Raw genomic sequence first — 21,444 nt, 5'->3', positions numbered from 1 at the left:
GGTGGTAATGAAACCAGTTCAGTGATGCCTAGAAGGCCGGGGACGTAGACCTCCGGGGCTGGTGAACGGAATTAGCAGCAGTACCGGGGAATCTGTGACACTATGTAAACATCAACCCTCTTGGGTAGGTTTGAGAGAGTTCTGCTAGTATGAGTGGTATTTAGTGTTAGTTTGTCCTTTACCCTCATAAAACAACACAGCTTCCAATATTACATTCCTGCTTTTCACTGGACCGTAAAACACACACACACACACACACACACACACACACACACACACACACACACACACACACACACACACACACACACACACACACACACACACACACACACACACACACACACACACACACACACACAGTCAATGGGGATGGGGACGGGAACATCTGTTCCAGGGATGTGAGGTGGATGTCTTTGATGTTTTACTACGCTTACCAAGGAGGGGAACCCCTCCCCCATATGTTACTGGGTTTCATTTCCGTCTAAACTTGGGCTGGATTCCATTCTGAAATTTGTTTGCCATTTTCCTTTGATGACTTAGTATAGTAGACGACTAGGACAACCTACTGAAGGCTTCCTACTGTTGTCTGTTGTCATGTGTTTTTTAAAGAACATGTAGGGTCACTTCCAGAGGGAGGGGTTAAGACGAGGGGATGAGTAAAGCTGTCAACATAGAGACACAGTCACTACTTGAGCCTTGCCATTCACATTCCAAAACATAGATTAGGAAATGTGCTTGGAATTCATATCGACAAATCCACCCTGCAATTGGCCGCTAATTAAAGCACACCCATAAACACACATTGAGCTACCGGCTGAAGCATGCTTCTCTTCCTGTTGGTATTGATTGCGCAAACAATTGATTCATCAAACATGGGATACCCCTTCCCTTGAAATATGAGCTTAGCAAGTGGACTCATTCCGTTGAGGAATGAATGAATGAATGTATTTGTGTTAGTGTAATTCGATGTTAGTGTTAATAGATGTTAGTGTTCATAGATGCTAGTGTTAATAGATGCTAGTGTTAATAGATGCTAGTGTTAATAGATGCTAGTGTTTTGTTTTGTTTGTGTGTATGACTGTCTCTGTGCATGTTTCTCTCTCAATTAATTTCAATTAAATTCAAGGGGCTTTATTGGCATGGGAAACATATGTTAACATTGCCAAAGCAAGTGAAGTAGATAATATACAAAAGTGAAATAAACAATAAAAATGAACAGTAAATATTACACTCATAGAAGTTCCAAAAGAATAAAGACATTACAAATATCATATTATGTCTATATACAGTGTTGTAACGATGTGCAAATAGTTACAGTACAAAAGGGAAAATAAATAAGCATAAATATGGGTTGTATTTACAATTGTGTTTGTTCTTCACTGGTTGCCCTTTTCTTGTGGCAGCAGGTTACACATTTTGCTGCTGTGATTGCACACTGGTATTTCACCCTATAGATATGGGAGTTTATCAACATCGGGTTTGTTTTCGAATTCTTTGTTGGTCTGTAATCTGAGGGAAATATGTGTCTTTAATATGGTCATACATTTGGCAGGTGGTTAGGAAGTGCAGCTCAGTTTTCACCTCATTTTGTGGGCAGTGTGCACATAGCCTGTCTTCTCTTGAGAGCCAGGTCTTCCTCTCTCTCTCTCTGTCCCTCTCTCTCTTTCTGTCCCTCTCTTTCTCTCTGTCCATCTCTTGCTCTGTCCCTCTCTCTCTCTCTGTCCCTCTCTCTCTCTCTGTCCCTCTCTCTCTCTGTCCCTCTCTCTCCGTCCCTCTCTCTTTCTGTCCCTCTCTTTCTCTCTGTCCATCTCTCGCTCCATCCCTCTCTCTCTGTGTGTGAATGGGAGAATGAGATCCCTGCTTTCCCCTCCACTTTGCTCTGTGACGCTGATGTTTAGGCCAAGGTATGTATAGTTTATTGTGTGTTCTAGTGCAACGGTGACTATATTAAATTTGTGTTTGTGGTTCTCTCTCTCTCGCTCTCTCTCTCTGTCCCTCTCTCTCTCTGTCCCTCTCTCTCCGTCCCTCTCTCTCTCTGTCCCGCGCTCTATCCGTCAATCTCTCTCTCTGTCCATCTCTCTCTGTGTGTGAATGGGAGAATGAGATCCCTGCTTTCCCCTCTACTCTGCTCCGTGACATCATCATAGCAACGGAAGGGATGGAGGTAGGAAATGTAGGGCAGAGTGGGGAGAGGAGGAGGAGGAGGGGGTTCAGTGTGTCCTGGCCTTTGCAAGCTGTTACAACAGACAACTTTCTCACTCTTTCCATCTTCAAATCTCTATCTCCACTTCTCCCTCCCTCTCCAGCTCCCCCTCCCCCCCTCTCTCCATCTCTTCCTGCCTTCTTGTATTCACCCAGTGCGTGCCTGTTCATTTTGTCTATCGGTGTGTGGTAGAGAGCTCCCCTACCCCCCAGCAATGCATTTCTGACTCTCAGTCAACCTCGTCTGAGAGATGGTCTTTAGATAAAGAAATCATGTCATCTGTGTGTGTTTAGTGTGAGTGCAACACAGATGTTTGTTTGTGTGTGTGTGTGTGTGTGTGTGTCGAGAGGTCTGAAATCCTCCGGGAGGCTCTTTCCTCCTTCCCAGGCTAATTTGCTGTGGGATGAGTGAAGTTTAAGAGCAAGGGTAGTCTTGGTAACAATTGCTGCCATCTGTGTGAGTAGTGTGTGCGTGTACACGTGCGTGTGTGAAAGGATGGAGCAGCCTGCGGGCTTAATGCTTCATTCAACTAAATGTTGAATGATTTATTTAATACTCAGCAGAATGGGAAGGTTACTGGGTTACACTGGAAGACTTCCACAGCATTACGAATCTAGAAAGAGACACTTCAGTCCATTCTCTACGTGGACATTCCAGGACAGGAGACTACTGTTGATATACTCTGTCATACTGTATACTAAAACCTCTCCTGTCTGCAGTCCAACCCTTAGACAACATGGCTCCCTACAAGAACCTCATTAGAATTACACAGTCGGTTCCGTGTGGCTCACAACACGAGGGTTGTGGGTTTGATAAAATGTATGCACTCTGGATAAGAGCGTCTGCTAAATGACCAAAAAATGTCAAATGTAAAGAGAAGGGCAAGGAGAGGAGTAGAGTGGGGCGGGATCAGGGTGGGACCGGCAGAAGGGTGGGAGGTTTGAGAAAAGGATAAGAGACAGGCTAGCAGGGGTCTGAGGTGAACGTTACTCCCTCTGATCGCAGAAGAGGAGAGACTGAATCATTTGTGGTAGTCCCAGACAGTCCAATAATAGAGGGTTCTCCTGGCTGTAGGGTTCTCCTGGCAGTAGGGTTCTCCTGGCTATAGGGTTCTCCTGGCTATAGGGTTCTCCTGGCTATAGGGTTCTCCTAGCTATAGGGTTCTCCTGGCTATAGGGTTCTCCTGGCTATAGGGTTCTCCTGGCTATAGGGTTCTCCTGGCTGTAGGGTTCTCCTGGCTGTAGGGTTCTCCTGGCTGTAGGGTTCTCCTGGCTGTAGGGTTCTCCTGGCTGTAGGGTTCTCCTGGCTGTAGGGTTCTCCTGGCTGTAGGGTTCTCCTGACTGTAGGGTTCTCCTGGCTGTAGGGTTCTCCTGGCTGTAGGGTTCTCCTGGCCGTAGGGTTCTCTTGGCTGTAGGGTTCTCCTGGCTGTTGGGTTCTCCTGGCTGTTTGGTTCTCCTGGCTATAGGGTTCACCTGGCTGTAGGGTTCTCCTGGCTATATAGGTCTCCTGGCCTAAGGGTTCTCTTGGCTGTTGGGTTCTCTCTGGCTGTAGGGCTCTCTCTGGATGTAGGGCTCTCTTGGCTGTAGGGTTCTCTTGGCTGGAGGGTTCTCTTGGCTGGAGGGTTCTCTTGGCTATGGGGTTCTCTTGGCTATGGGGTTCTCTTGGCAGTAGGGTTCTCTTGGCTATGGGGTTCTCTTGGCTGTAGGGTTCTCTCTCTTGGCTATTGGGTTCTCTCTTGGCTGTATGGCTCTCTTGGCTGTATGGCTCTCTTGGCTGTATGGCTCTCTTGGCTGTAGGGCTTTCTAGGCCATGTGGCTCTCTTGGCTGTAGGACTCTCTTTGCTGTAGGGCTCTCTTGGCTATTGGGTTCTCTCTTGGCTATTGGGTTCTCTCTTGGCTGTAGGGCTCTCTTGGCTGTAGGGCTCTCTTGGCTGTAGGGCTCTTGGTTATTTGGTTCTCTTGGCAGTATGGTTCTCTTTGCTATGGGGTTCTCCTGGCTGTAGGGTTCTCTTGGCTGTAGGGTTCTCTTGGCTGTAGGGTTCTCTTGGCTATGGGGTTCTCTTGGCTATGGGGTTCTCTTGGCTATGGGGTTCTCTTGGCTATGGGGTTCTCTTGGCAGTAGGGTTCTCTTGGCAGTAGGGCTCTCTCTTGGCAGTAGGGCTCTCTCTTGGCAGTAGGGCTCTCTCTTGGCAGTAGGGCTCTCTCTTGGCAGTAGGGCTCTCTCTTGGCAGTAGGGCTCTCTCTTGGCAGTAGGGCTCTCTCTTGGCTGTAGGGCTCTCTCTTGGCAGTAGGGCTCTCTCTTGGCTGTAGGGCTCTCTCAATGCTGTAGGGATCTCTAGGCCGTGTGGCTCTCTTGGCTGTAGGGTTCTCTTGGCTATGGGGTTCTCTTGGCAGTAGGGTTCTCTTGGCTGTAGGGTTTCCTTGGCTATGGGGTTATCTTGGCAGTAGGGTTCTCTCTTGGCTGTAGGGTTCTCTCTTGGCTGTAGGGCTCTCTCTTGGCTGTAGGGTTATCTTGGGTGTAGGGCTCTCTCTTCGATGTAGGGTTCTCTTGGCCGTAGGGTTCTCTTGGCTATGGGTTTCTCTTGGCTATGGGGTTCTCTTGGCAGTAGGGTTCTCTTGGCAGTAGGGTTCTCTTGGCAGTAGGGTTCTCTTGGCAGTAGGGTTCTCTTGGCAGTAGGGTTCTCTTGGCAGTAGGGTTCTCTTGGCAGTAGGGTTCTCTTGGCAGTAGGGTTCTCTTGGCTATGGGGTTCTCTTGGCTATGGGGTTCTCTTGGCTATGGGGTTCTCTTGGCTATGGTATTCTCCTGGCTGTAGGGTTCTCTTGGTTATTTGGTTCTCTTGGCAACAGGGTTCTCTTGGCAACAGGGTTCTCTTGGCTATGGGGTTCTCTCTTGGCAGTAGGGTTCTCTTGGCAGTAGGGTTCTCTTGGCAGTAGGGCTCTCTCTTGGCAGTAGGGCTCTCTCTTGGCAGTAGGGCTCTCTCTTGGCAGTAGGGCTCTCTCTTGGCAGTAGGGCTCTCTCTTGGCAGTAGGGCTCTCTCTTGGCTGTAGGGCTCTCTTTTGGCTGTAGGGCTCTCTTGGCCATGTGGCTCTCTTGGCCGTAGGGCTCTCTTTGCTGTAGGGCTCTCTTGGCTATAGGGCACTCTTGGCTATTGGGTTCTCTCTTGGCTATTGGGTTCTCTCTTGGCTGTAGGGCTCTCTTGGCTGTAGGGCTCTCTTGGCTGTAGGGCTCTCTTGGCTGTAGGGCTCTTGGTTATTTGGTTCTCTTGGCAGTATGGTTCTCTTTGCTATGGGGTTCTCCTGGCTGTAGGGTTCTCCTGGCTGTAGGGTTCTCTTGGCTATGGGGTTCTCCTGGCTGTAGGGTTCTCTTGGCTGTAGGGTTCTCTTGGCTATGGGGTTCTCTTGGCTATGGGGTTCTCTTGGCTATGGGGTTCTCTTGGCTATGGGGTTCTCTTGGCTATGGGGTTCTCTTGGCAGTAGGGTTCTCTTGGCAGTAGGGTTCTCTTGGCAGTAGGGCTCTCTCTTGGCAGTAGGGCTCTCTCTTGGCAGTAGGGCTCTCTCTTGGCAGTAGGGCTCTCTCTTGGCAGTAGGGCTCTCTCTTGGCAGTAGGGCTCTCTCTTGGCTGTAGGGCTCTCTTTTGGCTGTAGGGCTCTCTTTTGGCTGTAGGGTTCTCTCAATGCTGTAGGGATCTCTAGGCCGTGTGGATCTCTTGGCTGTAGTGCTCTCTTGGCTGTTGGGTTCTTTCTTGGCTATAGGGCTCTCTCTTGGCTGTAGGGATCTCTAGGCCGTGTGGCTCTCTTGGCTGTAGTTCTCTCTTGGCTGTAGGGTTCTCTCTGGCTTTAGGGCTCTCTCTGGCTGTAGGGTTCTCTTGGCTGTAGGGTTCTCTTGGCTGTAGGGTTCTCTTGGCTATGGGGTTCTCTTGGCAGTAGGGTTCTCTTGGCAGTAGGGTTCTCTCTTGGCTGTAGGGTTGTCTTGGCAGTAGGGTTCTCTCTTGGCTGTAGGGTTGTCTTGGCTGTAGGGCTCTCTCTTGGCTGTAGGGTTATCTTGGGTGTAGGGCTCTCTCTTCGATGTAGGGCTCTCTCTTCGATGTAGGGTTCTCTTGGCTATGGGTTTCTCTTGGCTATGGGTTTCTCTTGGCTATGGGGTTCTCTTGGCAGTAGGGTTCTCTTGGCAGTAGGGTTCTCTTGGCAGTAGGGTTCTCTTGGCAGTAGGGTTCTCTTGGAACTAGGGTTCTCTTTGCTGTAGGGTTCTCTTTGCTGTAGGGTTCTCTTGGCAGTAGGGTTCTCTTGGCTATGGGGTTCTCTTGGCTGTAGGGTTCTCCTGGCTGTAGGGTTCTCTTGGCTGTAGGGTTCTCTTGGTTATTTGGTTCTCTTGGCTATGGGGTTCTCTCTTGGCTGTAGGGTTCTCTTGGCTGTAGGGTTCTCCTGGCTGCAGGGTTCTGGCTGTAGGGCTCTCTCTTCGCTGTAGGGTTCTCTTCGCTGTAGGGTTCTCTTGGCTGTAGGATTTTTTTGGCTGTAGGATTTTTTTGGCTGTAGGATTTTCTTGGCTGTAGGATTTTCTTGGCTATGGGGTTCTCTTGGCTATGGGGTTCTCTTGGCTATGGGGTTCTCTTGGCAGTAAGGTTCTCCTTGCTGTAGGGTTCTCTTGGCAGTAAGGTTCTCCTTGCTGTAGGGTTCTCTTTGGCTGTAGGGTTCTCTTGGCTGTAGGGTTCTCTTGGTTATTTGGTTGTCTGGGCAGTATGGTTCTCTTTGCTATGGGGTTCTCTTGGCAATAGGGTTCTCTTGGCTATGGGGTTCTCTTGGCTATGGGGTTCTCTTGGCTATGGGGTTCTCTTGGCTATGGGGTTCTCTTGGCTATGGGGTTCTCCTGGCTGTAGGGTTCTCCTGGCTGTAGGGTTCTCCTGGCTGTAGGGTTCTCTTTGGCTGTAGGGTTCTCTTTGGCTGTAGGGTTCTCTTGGTTATTTGGTTCTCTTGGCAGTATGGTTCACTTTGCTATGGGGTTCTCTTGGCTATGGGGTTCTCTTGGCTATGGGGTTCTCTTGGCTATGGGGTTCTCCTGGCTGTAGGGTTCTCCTGGCTGTAGGGTTCTCTTTGGCTGTAGGGTTCTCTTTGGCTGTAGGGTTCTCTTGGTTATTTGGTTCTCTTGGCAGTATGGTTCTCTTTGCTATGGGGTTCTCTTGGCTGTGGGGTTCTCTTGGCTATGGGGTTTTCTTGGCAGTAGGGTTCTCTTGGCAGTAGGGTTCTCTTGGCAGTAGGGTTCTCTTGGCAGTAGGGTTCTCTTGGCAGTAGGGTTCTCTTTGCAGTAGGGTGCTCTTGGCATTAGGGTTCTCTTGGCAGTAGGGTTCTCTTGGCAGTAGGGTTCTCTTGGCAGTGGGGTTCTCTTGGCTATGGGGTTCTCTTGGCAGTAGGGTTCTTTCTTGTCTCTAGGGCTCTCTCTTGGTTGTAGGGCTCTCTCTTGGTTGTAGGGTTCTCTCTTGGCTGTAGGGTTGTCTTGGCTGTAGGGCTGTCTTGGCTGTAGGGTTGTCTTGGCTGTAGGGTTGTCTTGGCTGTAGGGTTGTCTTGGCTGTAGGGTTCTCTTGGCTGTAGGGCTCTCTTGGCTGTAGGGCTCTCTTGTCTGTAGGGTTCTCTTGGCTATGGGGTTCTCTTGGCTATGGGGTTCTCTTGGCTATGGGGTTCTCTTGGCTATGGGGTTCTCTTGGCTATGGGGTTCTCTTGGCTATGGGGTTCTCTTGGCTATGGGGTTCTCTTTGCTATGGGGTTCTCTTGGCAGTAGGGTTCTCCTGGCTGTAGGGTTCTCTTGGCAGTAGGGTTCTCTTGACTGTAGGGTTCTCCTGGCTGTATGGTTCTCCTGGCTGTGGGGTTCTCCTTGCTGTATGGTTCTCTTGGCAGTGGGGTTCTCTTGGCAGTGGGGTTCTCTTGGCTATGGGGTTCTCTTGGCTATGGGGTTCTCTTGGCTGTGGGGTTCTCTTGGCAGTGGGGTTCTCTTGGCTGTGGGGTTCTCTTGGCAGTGGGGTTCTCTTGGCTGTGGGGTTCTCTTGGCAGTGGGGTTCTCTTGGCAGTGGGGTTCTCTTGGCAGTGGGGTTCTCTTGGCAGTGGGGTTCTCTTGGCAGTAGGGTTCTCTTGGCTGTAGGGTTCTACTGGGTGTAGGGTTCTACTGGGTGTAGGGTTCTACTGGGTGTAGGGTTCTACTGGGTGTAGGGTTCTACTGGGTGTAGGGTTCTCTTGGCTATAGGGTTCTCTTGGCTATAGGGCTCTCTTGGCTATAGGGCTCTCTTGGCTATAGGGCTCTCTTGGCTATAGGGCTCTCTTGGCTATAGGGCTCTTTCTTGGCTATAGGGCTCTTTCTTGGCTGTAGGGTTCTCTCTTGGCTATAGGGTTCTCTCTTGGCTATAGGGCTCTCTCTTGGCTATAGGGCTCTCTCTTGGCTATAGGGCTCTCTCTTGGCTATAGGGCTCTCTAGGCCGTGTGGCTCTCTTGGCTGTAGTGCTCTCTTGGCTGTAGTGCTCTCTTGGCTATTGGGTTCTCTCTTGGCTATTGGGTTCTCTCTTTGCTGTAGTTCTCTCTTGGCAGTAGGGTTCTCTTGGCAGTAGGGTTCTCTTGGCAGTGGGGTTCTCTTGGCAGTGGGGTTCTCTTGGCTGTAGGGTTCTCTTGGCAGTATGGTTCTCTTTGCTGTGGGGTTCTCCTGGCTGTGGGGTTCTCTTGGCTGTGGGGTTCTCTTGGCTATGGGGTTCTCTTGGCTATGGGGTTCTCTTGGCTATGGGGTTCTCTTGGCCGTAGGGTTCTCTTGGTTATTTGGTTCTCTTGGCAGTATGGTTCTCTTTGCTATGGTGTTGTCTTGGAAATAGGGTTCTCTTGGCTATGGGGTTCTCTTGGCTGTAGGGTTCTCCTGGCTGTAGGGTTCTCCTGGCTGTAGGGGTCTCTTGGCTGTAGGGTTCTCTCTTGGCAGTAGGGTTTTCTCTTGGCAGTAGGGTTATCTCTTGGCTGTAGGGTTCTCTTGGCTGTAGGGTTCTCTTGGCTGTAGGGTTCTCCTGGCTGTAGGGTTCTCCTGGCTATTGGGTTCTCTTGGCAGTAGGGTTCTCTTGGCTATGTGGTTCTCTCTTGGCAGTAGGGTTCTCTCTTGGCAGTAGGGTTCTCTTGGCAGTAGGGTTCTCTTGGCAGTAGGGTTCTCTTGGCTATAGGGCTCTCTCTTGGCTGTAGGGCTCTCTCTTGGCTATAGGGCTCTCTCTTGGCTGTAGGGCTCTCTCTTGGCTGCAGGGCTCTCTAGGCCATGTGGCTCTCTTGGCTGTTGGGTTCTCTCTTGGCTGTTGGGTTCTCTCTTGGCTGTAGGGTTCTCTTGGCTGTAGGGTTCTCTTGGCTGTAGGGCTCTCTCTGGCTGTAGCGTTCTCTTGGCTATGGGATTCTCTTGGCAGTGGGGTTCTCTTGGCAGTGGGGTTCTCTTGGCAGTGGGGTTCTCTTGGCTGTAGGGTTCTCTTGGCTGTCGGGTTCTCTTGGCTGTATGGTTCTCTTGGCTATGGGGGTTCTCTTGGCTATGGGGGTTCTCTTGGCTATGGGGGTTCTCTTGGCTATGGGGGTTCTCTTGGCTATGGGGGTTCTCTTGGCTATGGGGGTTCTCTTGGCAGTAGGGTTCTCTTGGAAGTTGGGTTCTCTTGGCAGTAGGGTTCTCTTGGCTATAGGGCTCTCTTGGCTGTAGGGCTCTCTTGGCTGTAGGGCTCTCTTGGCCGTAGGGCTCTCTCTTGGCCGTAGGGCTCTCTCTTGGCCGTAGGGCTCTCTCTTGGCCGTAGGGCTCTCTCTTGGCCGTAGGGTTCTCTCTCGGCCGTAGGGTTCTCTCTCGGCCGTAGGGTTCTCTCTCGGCCGTAGGGTTCTCTCTCGGCCGTAGGGCTCTCTCTCGGCCGTAGGGCTCTCTCTCGGCCGTAGGGCTCTCTCTCGGCCGTAGGGCTCTCTCTCGGCCGTAGGGTTCTCTCTCGGCCGTAGGGCTCTCTCTCGGCCGTAGGGTTCTCTCTCGGCCGTAGGGTTCTCTCTCGGCCGTAGGGCTCTCTCTCGGCCGTAGGGCTCTCTCTCGGCCGTAGGGTTCTCTCTCGGCCGTAGGGCTCTCTCTCGGCCGTAGGGTTCTCTCTCGGCCGTAGGGTTCTCTCTCGGCCGTAGGGTTCTCTCTCGGCCGTAGGGCTCTCTCTCGGCCGTAGGGTTCTCTCTCGGCCGTAGGGCTCTCTCTCGGCCGTAGGGCTCTCTCTCGGCCGTAGGGCTCTCTCTCGGCCGTAGGGCTCTCTCTCGGCCGTAGGGTTCTCTCTCGGCCGTAGGGCTCTCTCTCGGCCGTAGGGCTCTCTCTCGGCCGTAGGTTTCTCCTGACTGTAGGGGACTGAGGGGCGCCTCTGGACTGAGAGGCGGCGGCTCTGGCAGCTCCGGACTGGCAGGCGGCTCTGGCCTGGAGAGAGAACCTGGAGGGAGGAGACGGAGAGACAGCCTGGTGCGTGGGCCTGCCACAGGACCCACCAGGCTGGGGAGACCTACAGGAGGCCTGGTGCGTGGATGAGACACAGGTTGAACCGGGCTGTGAGTGAGCACTGGAGATCTGGTGCATACCACTCACACCTCTCCCATAGACTCAATGCCCACATTCGCCCGGCACGAGCGGAGCGCAGGCATAGGACGCACTGCACCCTCCCAGCGCCCCGGAGACACAGCACACAGAGCCAGCGCAGGATACCCTGGACCAAAACGGCGTACCGGAGACCAGACACGCTGAGCTGGCACAACACGCCCTGGCTGGATGCCCACTTTCGCATGGCACTTGCGGGGGGCTGGCCTATAGCGCTCCGGGCTATGAACGCGTACTGGCGACACCGTGCGCTTAACCGCATAACACAGTGCCTGACCAGTAACGCGCTGCTTACGATAAGCACGAGGAGTGTGCTCAGGTCTCCAACCTGACTCTGCCACACTCCCCGTGTGCCTCCCCCCATTTTTTGGGGGGCTGCCTCTCGTGCCTGTCGCGCTGCCGTGCTGCCTCCTCATATCGCCGCCGCTCAGCTTTCGCTGCCTCCAGTTCTTCCTTGGGGCGGCGATATTCCCCAGCCTGTGCCCAGGGTCCCTTACCGTCTAGTATCTCCTCCCATGGCCATGAGTCCAGAATCCTCTGCTCCCGTTTACCACGCTGCTTGGTCCTTGGTTGGTGGGTGATTCTGTAACGATTCTCGTCTGGTGCAGGGACAGGAGGACCAAAATGCAGCGTGGTACGTATCCATAATATCATTTAATCGAGAATGAAAACAAAATACAAAAGAACAAGAGAATAAATGAAAACCGAAACAGTACCATATGGTGCAAACACTAACACAGGAAACAATCACCCACAAAACACAATAGAAAACTGGCTACCTAAATATGGCTCCGACTGACACCTGCCTCTGATTGAGAACCATACTTGGCCAAACACATAGAAATATAACATACAGAACAAAACATAGAAAAACAACATAGAATGACCACCCCAACTCACGCCCTGACTAAACTTAAAATAAAGACATAAAAGGAACTAAGGTCAGAACGTGACAGTTTGTATGAGAAAACAATTTCTAAAATGCCTACTTTCAGTTTTCAGAACTTACTTCACTCGCGCTAAAGAGGGAGGCTTGTGCTACTGGTGCTGCCACATGTGCAGATCAAATACACAGCAGGAACTCTGATTCAGCCTGTTTACATGTCCTAACAATTAGAAAATATCTTTAGAAAACCAGGTGTTTTAATCGGCGTGTGCTTACTTCAATTTAACCTTACGCCGATTTAAGAGAGGCAGAGTAAAGTGTTTACATGACTATTGCCGTACTCGGCCTACTGCCATAATCAGTTTAAAATTGAATTATTAGTGTGCATGTAAACATACTCAGTGCTGTTACTAATCTGTTGCTCCTCGCTCGCTCTCTCGCGCTCTCTTTCTCTCGCTCTCTTTTTGCCTGTCTGCAGGACAGACGGGGATCCCCAGCCAGTGATGTAGATGAGGATGATGAAGGTACATAGGGAAGGCTGTGTGGGGAGGAAGAGCAGCGCCTGACTCTCCTCTCCTCCACTTCCTCATCCACTCTGAGCTGTACCCTCTAATTGGGCGGACGGAGCACAATGTCATCGACCACGCACACCTCAGGCCCGCATCCCAAGAAGACGCGCGGGAAGGAGAGGACTGAGGTCACGGGTGATTTTGCGCAGACAGCCAATGAGGAGTTTCGGAACAAGCTGATGGACCTCCAGATAGAAATGCAGCAGGAGAAGGGCAAGGTAGGCCCCTCCGCTCTGATGATGATAAGGATGCAATTGATGATGTTGATAATGATATCATTATCTGTTGGTCTTTTGTGATCTACTGTTAATGATACTATTAAGAATCATTATCTCTCTTTTTCCTATTCGCTTACAAACGTCACTCTTTCTCTCCTTCTCTTCATCCCGTTTGTCTCTCTCCTCCTTTTCCTCCCATTTGTCTCTCTCCTCCCCTCTCCTCTATCCCACCCTCATCTCCCTCCCCTCTCCTCTATCCCACCCTCATCTCCCTCCCCTCTCCTCTATCCCACCCTCCTCTCCCTCCCCTCTCCTCTATCCCACCCTCCTCTCCCTCCCCTCTCCTCTATCCCACCCTCCTCTCCCTCTCCTCTCCCTCCCCTCTCCTCTATCCCACCCTCCTCTCCCTCCCCTCTCCTCTCTCTATCCCACCCTCCTCTCCCTCCCCTCTCCTCTCTCTATCCCACCCTCCTCTCCCTCCCCTCTCCTCTCTCTATCCCACCCTCCTCTCCCTCCCCTCTCCTCTCTCTATCCCACCCTCCTCTCCCTCCCCTCTCCTCTATCCCACCCTCCTCCCCTCCCCTCTCCTCTCCCTCCACGCTCCTCTCCTCCCCTCTTCTCTATCCCACCCTCCTCTTCTCCCCTCTCCTCTATCCCACCCTCCTCTTCTCCCCTCTCCTCTATCCCACCCTCCTCTCCCTCCCCTCTCCTCTATCCCACCCTCCTCTCCTCCCCTCTCCTCTATCCCACCCTCCTCTCCTCCCCTCTCCTCTATCCCACCCTCCTCTCCTCCCCTCTCCTCTCCCTCCACGCTCCTCTCCTCCCCTCTCCTATATCCCACCCTCCTCTCCTCCCCTCTCCTCTCCCTCCACCCTCCTCTCCTCCCCTCTTCTCTATCCCACCCTCCTCTCCTCCCCTCTCCTCTCCCTCCACCCTCCTCTCCTCCCCTCTCCTCTATCCCACCCTCCTCTCCTCCCCTCTCCTCTATCCCTCCCCTCTCCTCTATCCCTCCCCGCTCCTCTATCCCACCCTCCTATCCTCCCCTCCCCTCTATCCCACCCTCCTCTCCTCCCCTCTCCTCTCCCTCCACGCTCCTCTCCTCCCCTCTTCTCTATCCCACCCTCCTCTTCTCCCCTCTCCTCTATCCCACCCTCCTCTTCTCCCCTCTCCTCTATCCCACCCTCCTCTCCCTCCCCTCTCCTCTATCCCACCCTCCTCTCCCTCCCCTCTCCTCTATCCCACCCTCCTCTCCTCCCCTCTCCTCTATCCCACCCTCCTCTCCTCCCCTCTCCTCTCCCTCCACGCTCCTCTCCTCCCCTCTCCTCTATCCCACCCTCCTCTCCTCCCCTCTCCTCTCCCTCCACCCTCCTCTCCTCCCCTCTCCTCTATCCCACCCTCCTCTCCTCCACGCTCCTCTATCCCTCCCCTCTCCTCTATCCCTCCCCTCTCCTGTATCCCTCCACGCTCCTCTATCCCACCCTCCTATCCTCCCCTCTCCTCTCCTCCCCTCTCCTCTATCCCACCCTCCTCTCCTCTCTCTATCCCACTCTCCTCTCCTCTCTCTATCCCACTCTCCTCTCCCTCCCCTCTCCTCTATCCCACCCTCCTCTCCCTCCCCTCTCCTCTCCCTCCACGCTCCTCTCCTCTCCTCCCCTCTCCTCTATCCCACCCTCCTCCCCTCTCCTCTATCCCACCCTCCTCTCCTCCCCTCTCCTCTCCCTCCACCCTCCTCTCCTCCCCTCTCCTCTATCCCACCCTCCTCTCCTCCACGCTCCTCTATCCCTCCCCTCTCCTCTATCCCTCCACGCTCCTCTATCCCACCCTCCTATCCTCCCCTCTCCTCTCCTCCCCTCTCCTCTATCCCACCCTCCTCTCATCTCTCTATCCCACTCTCCTCTCCTCTCTCTATCCCACTCTCCTCTCCCTCCCCTCTCCTCTATCCCACCCTCCTCTCCCTCCCCTCTCCTCTATCCCACCCTCCTCTCCCTCCCCTCTCCTCTATCCCTCCACGCTCCTCTATCCCACCCTCCTATCCTCCCCTCTCCTCTCCTCCCCTCTCCTCTATCCCACCCTCCTCTCCTCTCTCTATCCCACTCTCCTCTCCCTCCCCTCTCCTCTATCCCACCCTCCTCTCCCTCCCCTCTCCTCTATCCCACCCTCCTCTCCCTCCCCTCTCCTCTATCCCACCCTCCTCTCCCTCCCCTCTCCTCTCTCCTCCCCTCCTCTCCCTCCCCTCTCCTCCCCTCCTCTCCCTCCCCTCTCCTCTATCCCACCCTCCTCCCCTCCCCTCTCCTCTATCCCACCCTCCTCTCCCTCCCCTCCCCTCTCCTCTCCCTCCACGCTCCTCTCCTCCCCTCTTCTCTATCCCACCCTCCTCTTCTCCCCTCTCCTCTATCCCACCCTCCTCTCCCTCCCCTCTCCTCTATCCCACCCTCCTCTCCTCCCCTCTCCTCTATCCCACCCTCCTCTCCTCTCCCTCCACGCTCCTCTCCTCTCCTCCCCTCTCCTCTATCCCACCCTCCTCCCCTCCCCTCTCCTCTATCCCACCCTCTTCTCCCTCTCCTCTATCCCACCCTCCTCTCCTCCCCCTCCACCCTCCTCTCCTCCCCTCTCCTCTATCCCACCCTCCTCTCCTCCCCTCTCCTCTATCCCTCCCCTCTCCTCTATCCCTCCACGCTCCTCTATCCCACCCTCCTATCCTCTCCTCTCCCTCTCCCTCTCCCTCTCCCTCTCCCTCTCCCTCTCCCTCTTCCTCTCCTCTATCCCACCCTCCTCTCCTCTCCCTCCACTATCCCACGCTCATCTCCCTCCCCTCTCCTCTATCCCACCCTCCTCTCCTCCCCTCTCCTCTCCCTCCACGCTCCTCTCCTCTCCCTCCACGCTCCTCTCCTCTCCCTCCACGCTCCTCTCCTCCCCTCTCCTCTCCTCCACCCTCCTCTCCTCCACGCTCCTCTATCCCTCCCCTCTCCTCTATCCCTCCCCTCTCCTCTATCTCTCCTCTATTCCACCCTCCTATCCTCCCCTCTCCTCCCCTCTCCTCTATCCCACCCTCTCCTCTCCTCTCCCTCTCCCTCTCCCTCTCCTCTCCTCTATCCCACGCTCATCTCCCTCCCCTCTCCTCTCCCTCCCCTCTCCTCTCCCTCTCCTCTCCCTCCCCTCTCCTCTCCCTCCCCTCTCCTCTCCCTCCCCTCTCCTCTATCCCACGCTCCTCTCCTCCCCTGAGTAGGTATCTAAGCTGAGAGAGCGTCTCCAGGAGCAGAGGCAAGCCAGGGAACTGGAACAACACAAACACACGGTGGTCCTCACCGACCTCCGCGCCAAACTGCACGAGGAGAAGCTCCGCGAGCTGGCCGCCGCCCGCGAGGCGTTGGCACGGCAACACGAGTTGGAGCTGGCGCGTACCATTAAGATCCGCGACGGGGAAGTGCACCGGCTGCAGGGGCTGGTCCACGCGCTGAGGGACGGGGCTGCGGACAAGCTGAAGAGTGCCCTGCTAGGAGAGGCCCGGGAGGAGGCCAGGAGGGCCTTCGATGGGGAGAGACTCAGACTACAGCAGGAGGTAGGCTGGCCTGGGGGCTCAATATGAATCCAACCTGCATTGTGGTATTTGCACAGTGTTTTTTTACCCCATGGCCAATCAGAATCCTAGCCTGGTGTGGGTCAGGCTACTGTTAATTCCTTCTACTACCAGCTAGACTCCCCTCACAGGTAGATGCCTTGTTTTCAGAATAAGACGTTTCAAGCCTGTGTTTAGTCTGGTCTTAAGTTGTTGTTCAGATCATCTTCTTTGTTTCTAAAAGTCACGTGACATTACTATGTCCCCAATCATCTTAATTGCTTCAGGGGGCGTATACTTGAAGTGTATACTAGATGGACAGTGTAACGCTGTGTTCCCCCCAGGTCCTGAAGCAGGAGACGGCACGGAAGCAGGTTGAGGAGGCTCTGTCTAACACGCTGCAGGCAGACAAGGCCAAAGCAGCCGACCTCCGAACAGCCTACCAGCAGCACCAGGATGAGATCAACCGCATCAAGAGAGACTGCGAGAGAGACATCCGCCGGGTGGTGAGTCGCCCGTAACGTGATCGCACACCACGTGCCTGTCTGCAAACCATAACCCCGACCACAGATCATAACTCCTGATTGATCCTGACCCACATCACACAAAGTCCATGTGCGAGACTGGAGTGTCTGGTCTGGTGAGTGACCTGAAAGTGAACCAAACTTCAATCCAAATTAGGACCATAAACCATATAAATCATTAACCATGGCTAACTGAAATGGGAACCACTGTCTAACAATAGATCTCGTTCTCTCATTCTGTTCCGTGTATGCACTTCTACTGAAGTTTATCTTTAACTTACTGTAGTAATCTGACGGAGAGCTTGAATTGCACTGTTGATCTCCAGTTGTATTTAACAGAGACCCAGATAACAGAGAGACTGATTAATTACAGCACAGAAGAGCAGTGGGAAAACAGGGCCATAAAAGAGATCTCTGCAGCTGTAAACTTTACAGCCACGGCTATATTATTTCACAAGGAAACAGAAAGGGGGATGGGAGGAGGTAAAGGAAGAGAGAGGGATGACAGAAGGGAGTGAGATGAGGACAGGCTGAGAGAAGAACGGGGGGAGTGTGAACTAAGATTCGTGAATGAATTTCTCTCAACAATGTTGGTGTGGTATAATTTGTTGGGGCCCTAGTCTGTAGTTGGAGAATAATGAGCTGGTTTGGAAGGAGGAGAGCAATGGGTTGGAGAATGAGAGGGAGAGCAGCTGGAGATGAGGCTAAAGAGTTATAGAGTGAAGATGTTACCTTTTCTCTCTGTCTCACTCTCACTGTCACTCTCTCTCTCCTTCTTCTCTCCATCCTCCCATCTCTCTTCACTATATTTGTCTCTCTCTCTTCTCTCCATCCTCCCATCTCTCTTCACTATATTTCTCTCTCTCTCCTTCTCTCCATCCTCCCATCTCTCTTCACTATATTTGTCTCTCTCTCTCTCTCCTTCTCTCCATCCTCCCATCTCTCTTCACTATATTTGTCTCTCTCTCTCTTCTTCTCTCTCTCCTCCCATCTCTCCTCACTATATTTGTCTCTCTCTCTCCTCCCATCTCTCTTCACTATATTTGTCTCTCTCTCTCCTCCCATCTCTCTTCACTATATTTGTCTCTCTCTCTCCTCCCATCTCTCTTCACTATATTTGTCTCTCTCTCTCTCCTTCTCTCTCTCCTCCCATCTCTCTTCACTATATTTGTCTCTCTCACCTTTTCTCCACCCTCCCATCTGTCCTCTCACTAGATGGATGAGCTGAAGGGGAAGGACCGTGTGGTGTCAGCGTTGGAGAGGGAGCTGGGGGTGCAGGCTGGTTATGCCCAGAAGCTCCAGCTGCAGAAGGAGGCTCTGGATGAGCAGCTGGGTCATGTCAGGGAGGCAGAGAGGCATCACGGCAGCCCCAAGAGAGAGGTGGTCCCTACCCTGGGGGACACCTCTGACTACCTCAACAACCAGGTGAGGGCAGCCCCATGAAAATACACACGCACGCATGCAGGTACTCACAAACACACACACACACACACACACACACACGCACACACACACACACACACACACACACACACACACACACACACACACACACACACACACACACACACAGAGAGATCAGTCACTCAATATAGTATTATAATATAGTATAGTATATAATATATATATAATATAATAATATAGAACTGAGATGGGGAAAAAATATTTTTCCCATAATGCCCCTTCATCTTGATACATGCTTCAGAAGATTGTAAAGTTAGGGGAGTTAGTGTCCTTGTCTGTTTTTAAGACTCCGATCGACAACACTGTTTGTGATAACTGCAGTTGTTTCTAATTTTCAATTGTATCTGTAACTTGTGACACTTTGTCTTTTGTGTGTATTCTGTATTTTTCTGTAATGTTTTATGGACGCTGCTATTTCCCTGTTTTGCCTTCTTGCCAGGTCGCCCACGCAAAATAGGTTTTTAACCTCAATGGGTTTTACCTGGTTAAATAAAGGTTAAATAAATAAACAAATACTCACATTTGACTGGCATGGCATTTTCCAAAAACCTGGTGGTCAACTTATTCACACATTGTCTTTATGCCTGATTTATCTCCTCCATTTCTCTCTCTCTCGCTCCCCCCCTCATATATACCCCCCCCCACTATCTCTCTTGCTCTCTCTTGCTCTCTCTCTCTATATATATATCTCTCCCCCCTCTCTCTCGCTCTCTCTACCCCCCTGCTCTCTCTCGCTCTCTCTCTCTATATATATATATATCTCCCGCTCTCTACCCCCCTGCTCTCTCTCTCTCGCTCCCCCCCTCATATATACCCCCCCCACTATCTCTCTTGCTCTCTCTTGCTCTCTCTCTCTATATATATATATCTCTCTCTCTCTGTCTCTCTCTCTCTCTCTCTATATCTCTCTCTCTCGCTCTCGCTCTCTCTCTCTCTCTCATATATATATATATATATCCCCCCTCTCTCTCGCTCTCTCTCTATATATATATCCCCCTCTCTCTCGCTCTCTCTCTCTATATATATATCCCCCCTCTCTCTCGCTCTCTCTAACCCCCCGCTCTCTCTCTCTCTCTCTCTATATATATATATCCCCTCTCTCTCTCTCTCTCTCTCTCTCTCTCTCTGTCTCTCTGTCTCTCTGTCTCTCTGTCTCTCTGTCTCTCTGTCTCTCTGTCTCTCTGTCTCTCTGTCTCTCTGTCTCTCTGTCTCTCTGTCTCTCTGTCTCTCTCTCTCTCTCTCTCTCTGTCTCTCTCTCTCTCTCAGGAGGTAGAAGATCTTCGGGACGCGAGGAGGTTCCAGCTGAAGATAGCTGAGCTCCACTCTGTTACCAGGAAGCTGGAGGACAGAAACACCCTGCTGGCAGATGAGAGGAATGAACTGGTGAGTAACACACACCTGCAGAAAATAACTTGGTGGATAACGGAACATTGTAGGGACATTATGGGAACATTGAAGAGATGTATGGAAATATGCAGGTATGTGAAAATAACTTTTTCTCTTTCTCCTTCCATCTCTCCCTTCATCTGTCAGTTGAAGCGGGTGCGTGAGTCAGAGAGTCAGATGAAGCCACTCTTAGATAAGTACAAGAGGATGTCGAAGAAGAACGATGATCTCCTGCAGACTCTGCAGCGCATGGAGGAGAAACTCAAGAACCTCAACAGAGAGAACGCAGAGATGGTGAGGGAACCAGACATAACCTTCTTGGTCTACTTTGCTTTTCTCCTTTCCTTGTCCCATCTCCTTCATGACTAGGGGAGGACGTTGATAAGTGTAACAGAAGTATGGGCTATGCTTTGATATTTATGAATGGATTAAGAGGAACCACATTGTAGGGAACATGTGAAATGTAGGTCATCTAAGGAAAGGGCAAGAGCCCTACAAGAATGTATCTGTGTCAATCAGTATCTGTGTCAATCAGTATCTGTGTCAATCAGTATCTGTGTCAATCAGTATCTGTGTCAATCAGTATCTGTGTCAATCAGTATCTGTGTCAATCAGTATCTGTGTCAATCAGTATCGGTGTCAATCAGTATCGGTGTCAATCAGTATCGGTGTCAATCAGTATCGGTGTCAATCAGTATCGGTGTCAATCAGTATCGGTGTCAATCAGTATCGGTGTCAATCAGTATCTGTGTCAATCAGTATCTGTGTCAATCAGTATCTGTGTCAATCAGTATCTGTGTCAATCAGTATCTGTGTCAATCAGTATCTGTGTCAATCAGTATCTGTGCCAATCAGTATCTGTGCCAATCAGTATCTGTGCCAATCAGTATCTGTGCCAATCAGTATCTGTGCCAATCAGTATCTGTGCCAATCAGTATCTGTGCCAATCAGTATTTGCATTTGTCCTTGATTAGAAAGCCTCACTGCACAATTTAAAGTTATGAGTCATGGTTAAGGAAATCCTGTGTCTCTCTCTCTCTCATAATTCAATTCAGGGGCTTTATTGACACATGGTGAAATGAACAAACCAAAGTGAAATAAACAATAAAGTGAACAGTAAATATCACAAGTTGCAAAATAATAGACATTTCAAATGTCATATGTCTATATGCAGTGTTGTAACGATGTGCAAATAGTTAAAGTACAAAAGGGAAAATAAATAATCATAAATATGGGTTGTATTTACAATGTTGTTTGTTCTTCACTGGTTGACCTTTTCTTGTGGCAACAGGTCACAAATCTTGCTGCTGTGATGCACACTGTGGTATTTCACCTAGTAGATATGGGAGTTTATCAAAATTGGGTTTGTTTTCGAATTCTTTGTGGGTCTGTGTAATCTGAGGGAAATATGTCTCTAATATGGTCATACATTTGGCAGGAGGTTAGGAAGTGCAGCTCAGTTTCCACCTCATTTTGTGGGCAGTGAGCACATAGCCTGTCTTCTCTTGAGAGCCAGGTCTGCCTACGGCAACCTTTCTCAAATGCAAGGCTATGCTCACTGAGTCTGTACATAGTCAAAGCTTTCCTTAAGTTTGGGTCAGTCACAGTGGTCAGGTATTCTGCCACTGTGTACTCTCTGTTTAGGGCCAAATAGCATTCTAGTGTGCTCTGTTTTTTTGTTAAATCTTTCCAATGTTTCAAGAAATTATATTTTGTTTTCTCATGATTTGTTTGAGTCTAATTGTGTTCCCGTCCTGGGCTCTGTGGGGTCTGTTTGTTTGTGAACAGAGCCCCAGGACCAGCTTGCTTAGGGGGCTCTTCTCCAGGTTCATCTCTCTGTAGGTGATGGCTTTGTTATAGAAGGTTTGGGAATCGCTTCCTTTTAGGTGGTTGTAGAATTTCTCTTTGTCTCTTTTCTTGATTTTGATAACTAGCGGGTATCTTCCTCATTCTGCTCTGCGTGCATTATTTGGGTTTTTACGTTGTACACGGAGGATATTTTTACAGAATTCTGCATGCAGAGTCTCACTTTGGTGTTTGTCCCATT

General features: G+C 51.4%; 1 protein-coding gene across 3 annotated transcripts in view; it reads left to right on the top strand.

Moving 5' to 3' along the window:
* Positions 1-21,444, top strand: part of LOC139581401 (janus kinase and microtubule-interacting protein 1-like) — a 57,527-nt gene that overhangs the window by 12,992 nt on the left and 23,091 nt on the right. For all 3 annotated transcript variants that reach the window (XM_071411121.1, XM_071411122.1, XM_071411123.1), the window contains exons 2-7: positions 12,159-12,467; positions 15,694-16,026; positions 16,368-16,529; positions 17,763-17,972; positions 19,278-19,394; positions 19,545-19,691. In XM_071411121.1, coding sequence (XP_071267222.1) covers positions 12,312-12,467; positions 15,694-16,026; positions 16,368-16,529; positions 17,763-17,972; positions 19,278-19,394; positions 19,545-19,691 — 1,125 coding nt within the window. In that variant the 5' untranslated portion in view covers positions 12,159-12,311. The remainder of the gene's footprint in view (positions 1-12,158; positions 12,468-15,693; positions 16,027-16,367; positions 16,530-17,762; positions 17,973-19,277; positions 19,395-19,544; positions 19,692-21,444) is intronic.

Source organism: Salvelinus alpinus, chromosome 7, assembly GCF_045679555.1.
Source record: "Salvelinus alpinus chromosome 7, SLU_Salpinus.1, whole genome shotgun sequence".
Lineage (NCBI taxonomy): Eukaryota > Metazoa > Chordata > Actinopteri > Salmoniformes > Salmonidae > Salvelinus > Salvelinus alpinus.
This window is presented reverse-complemented; position numbering and strand designations above follow the sequence as displayed.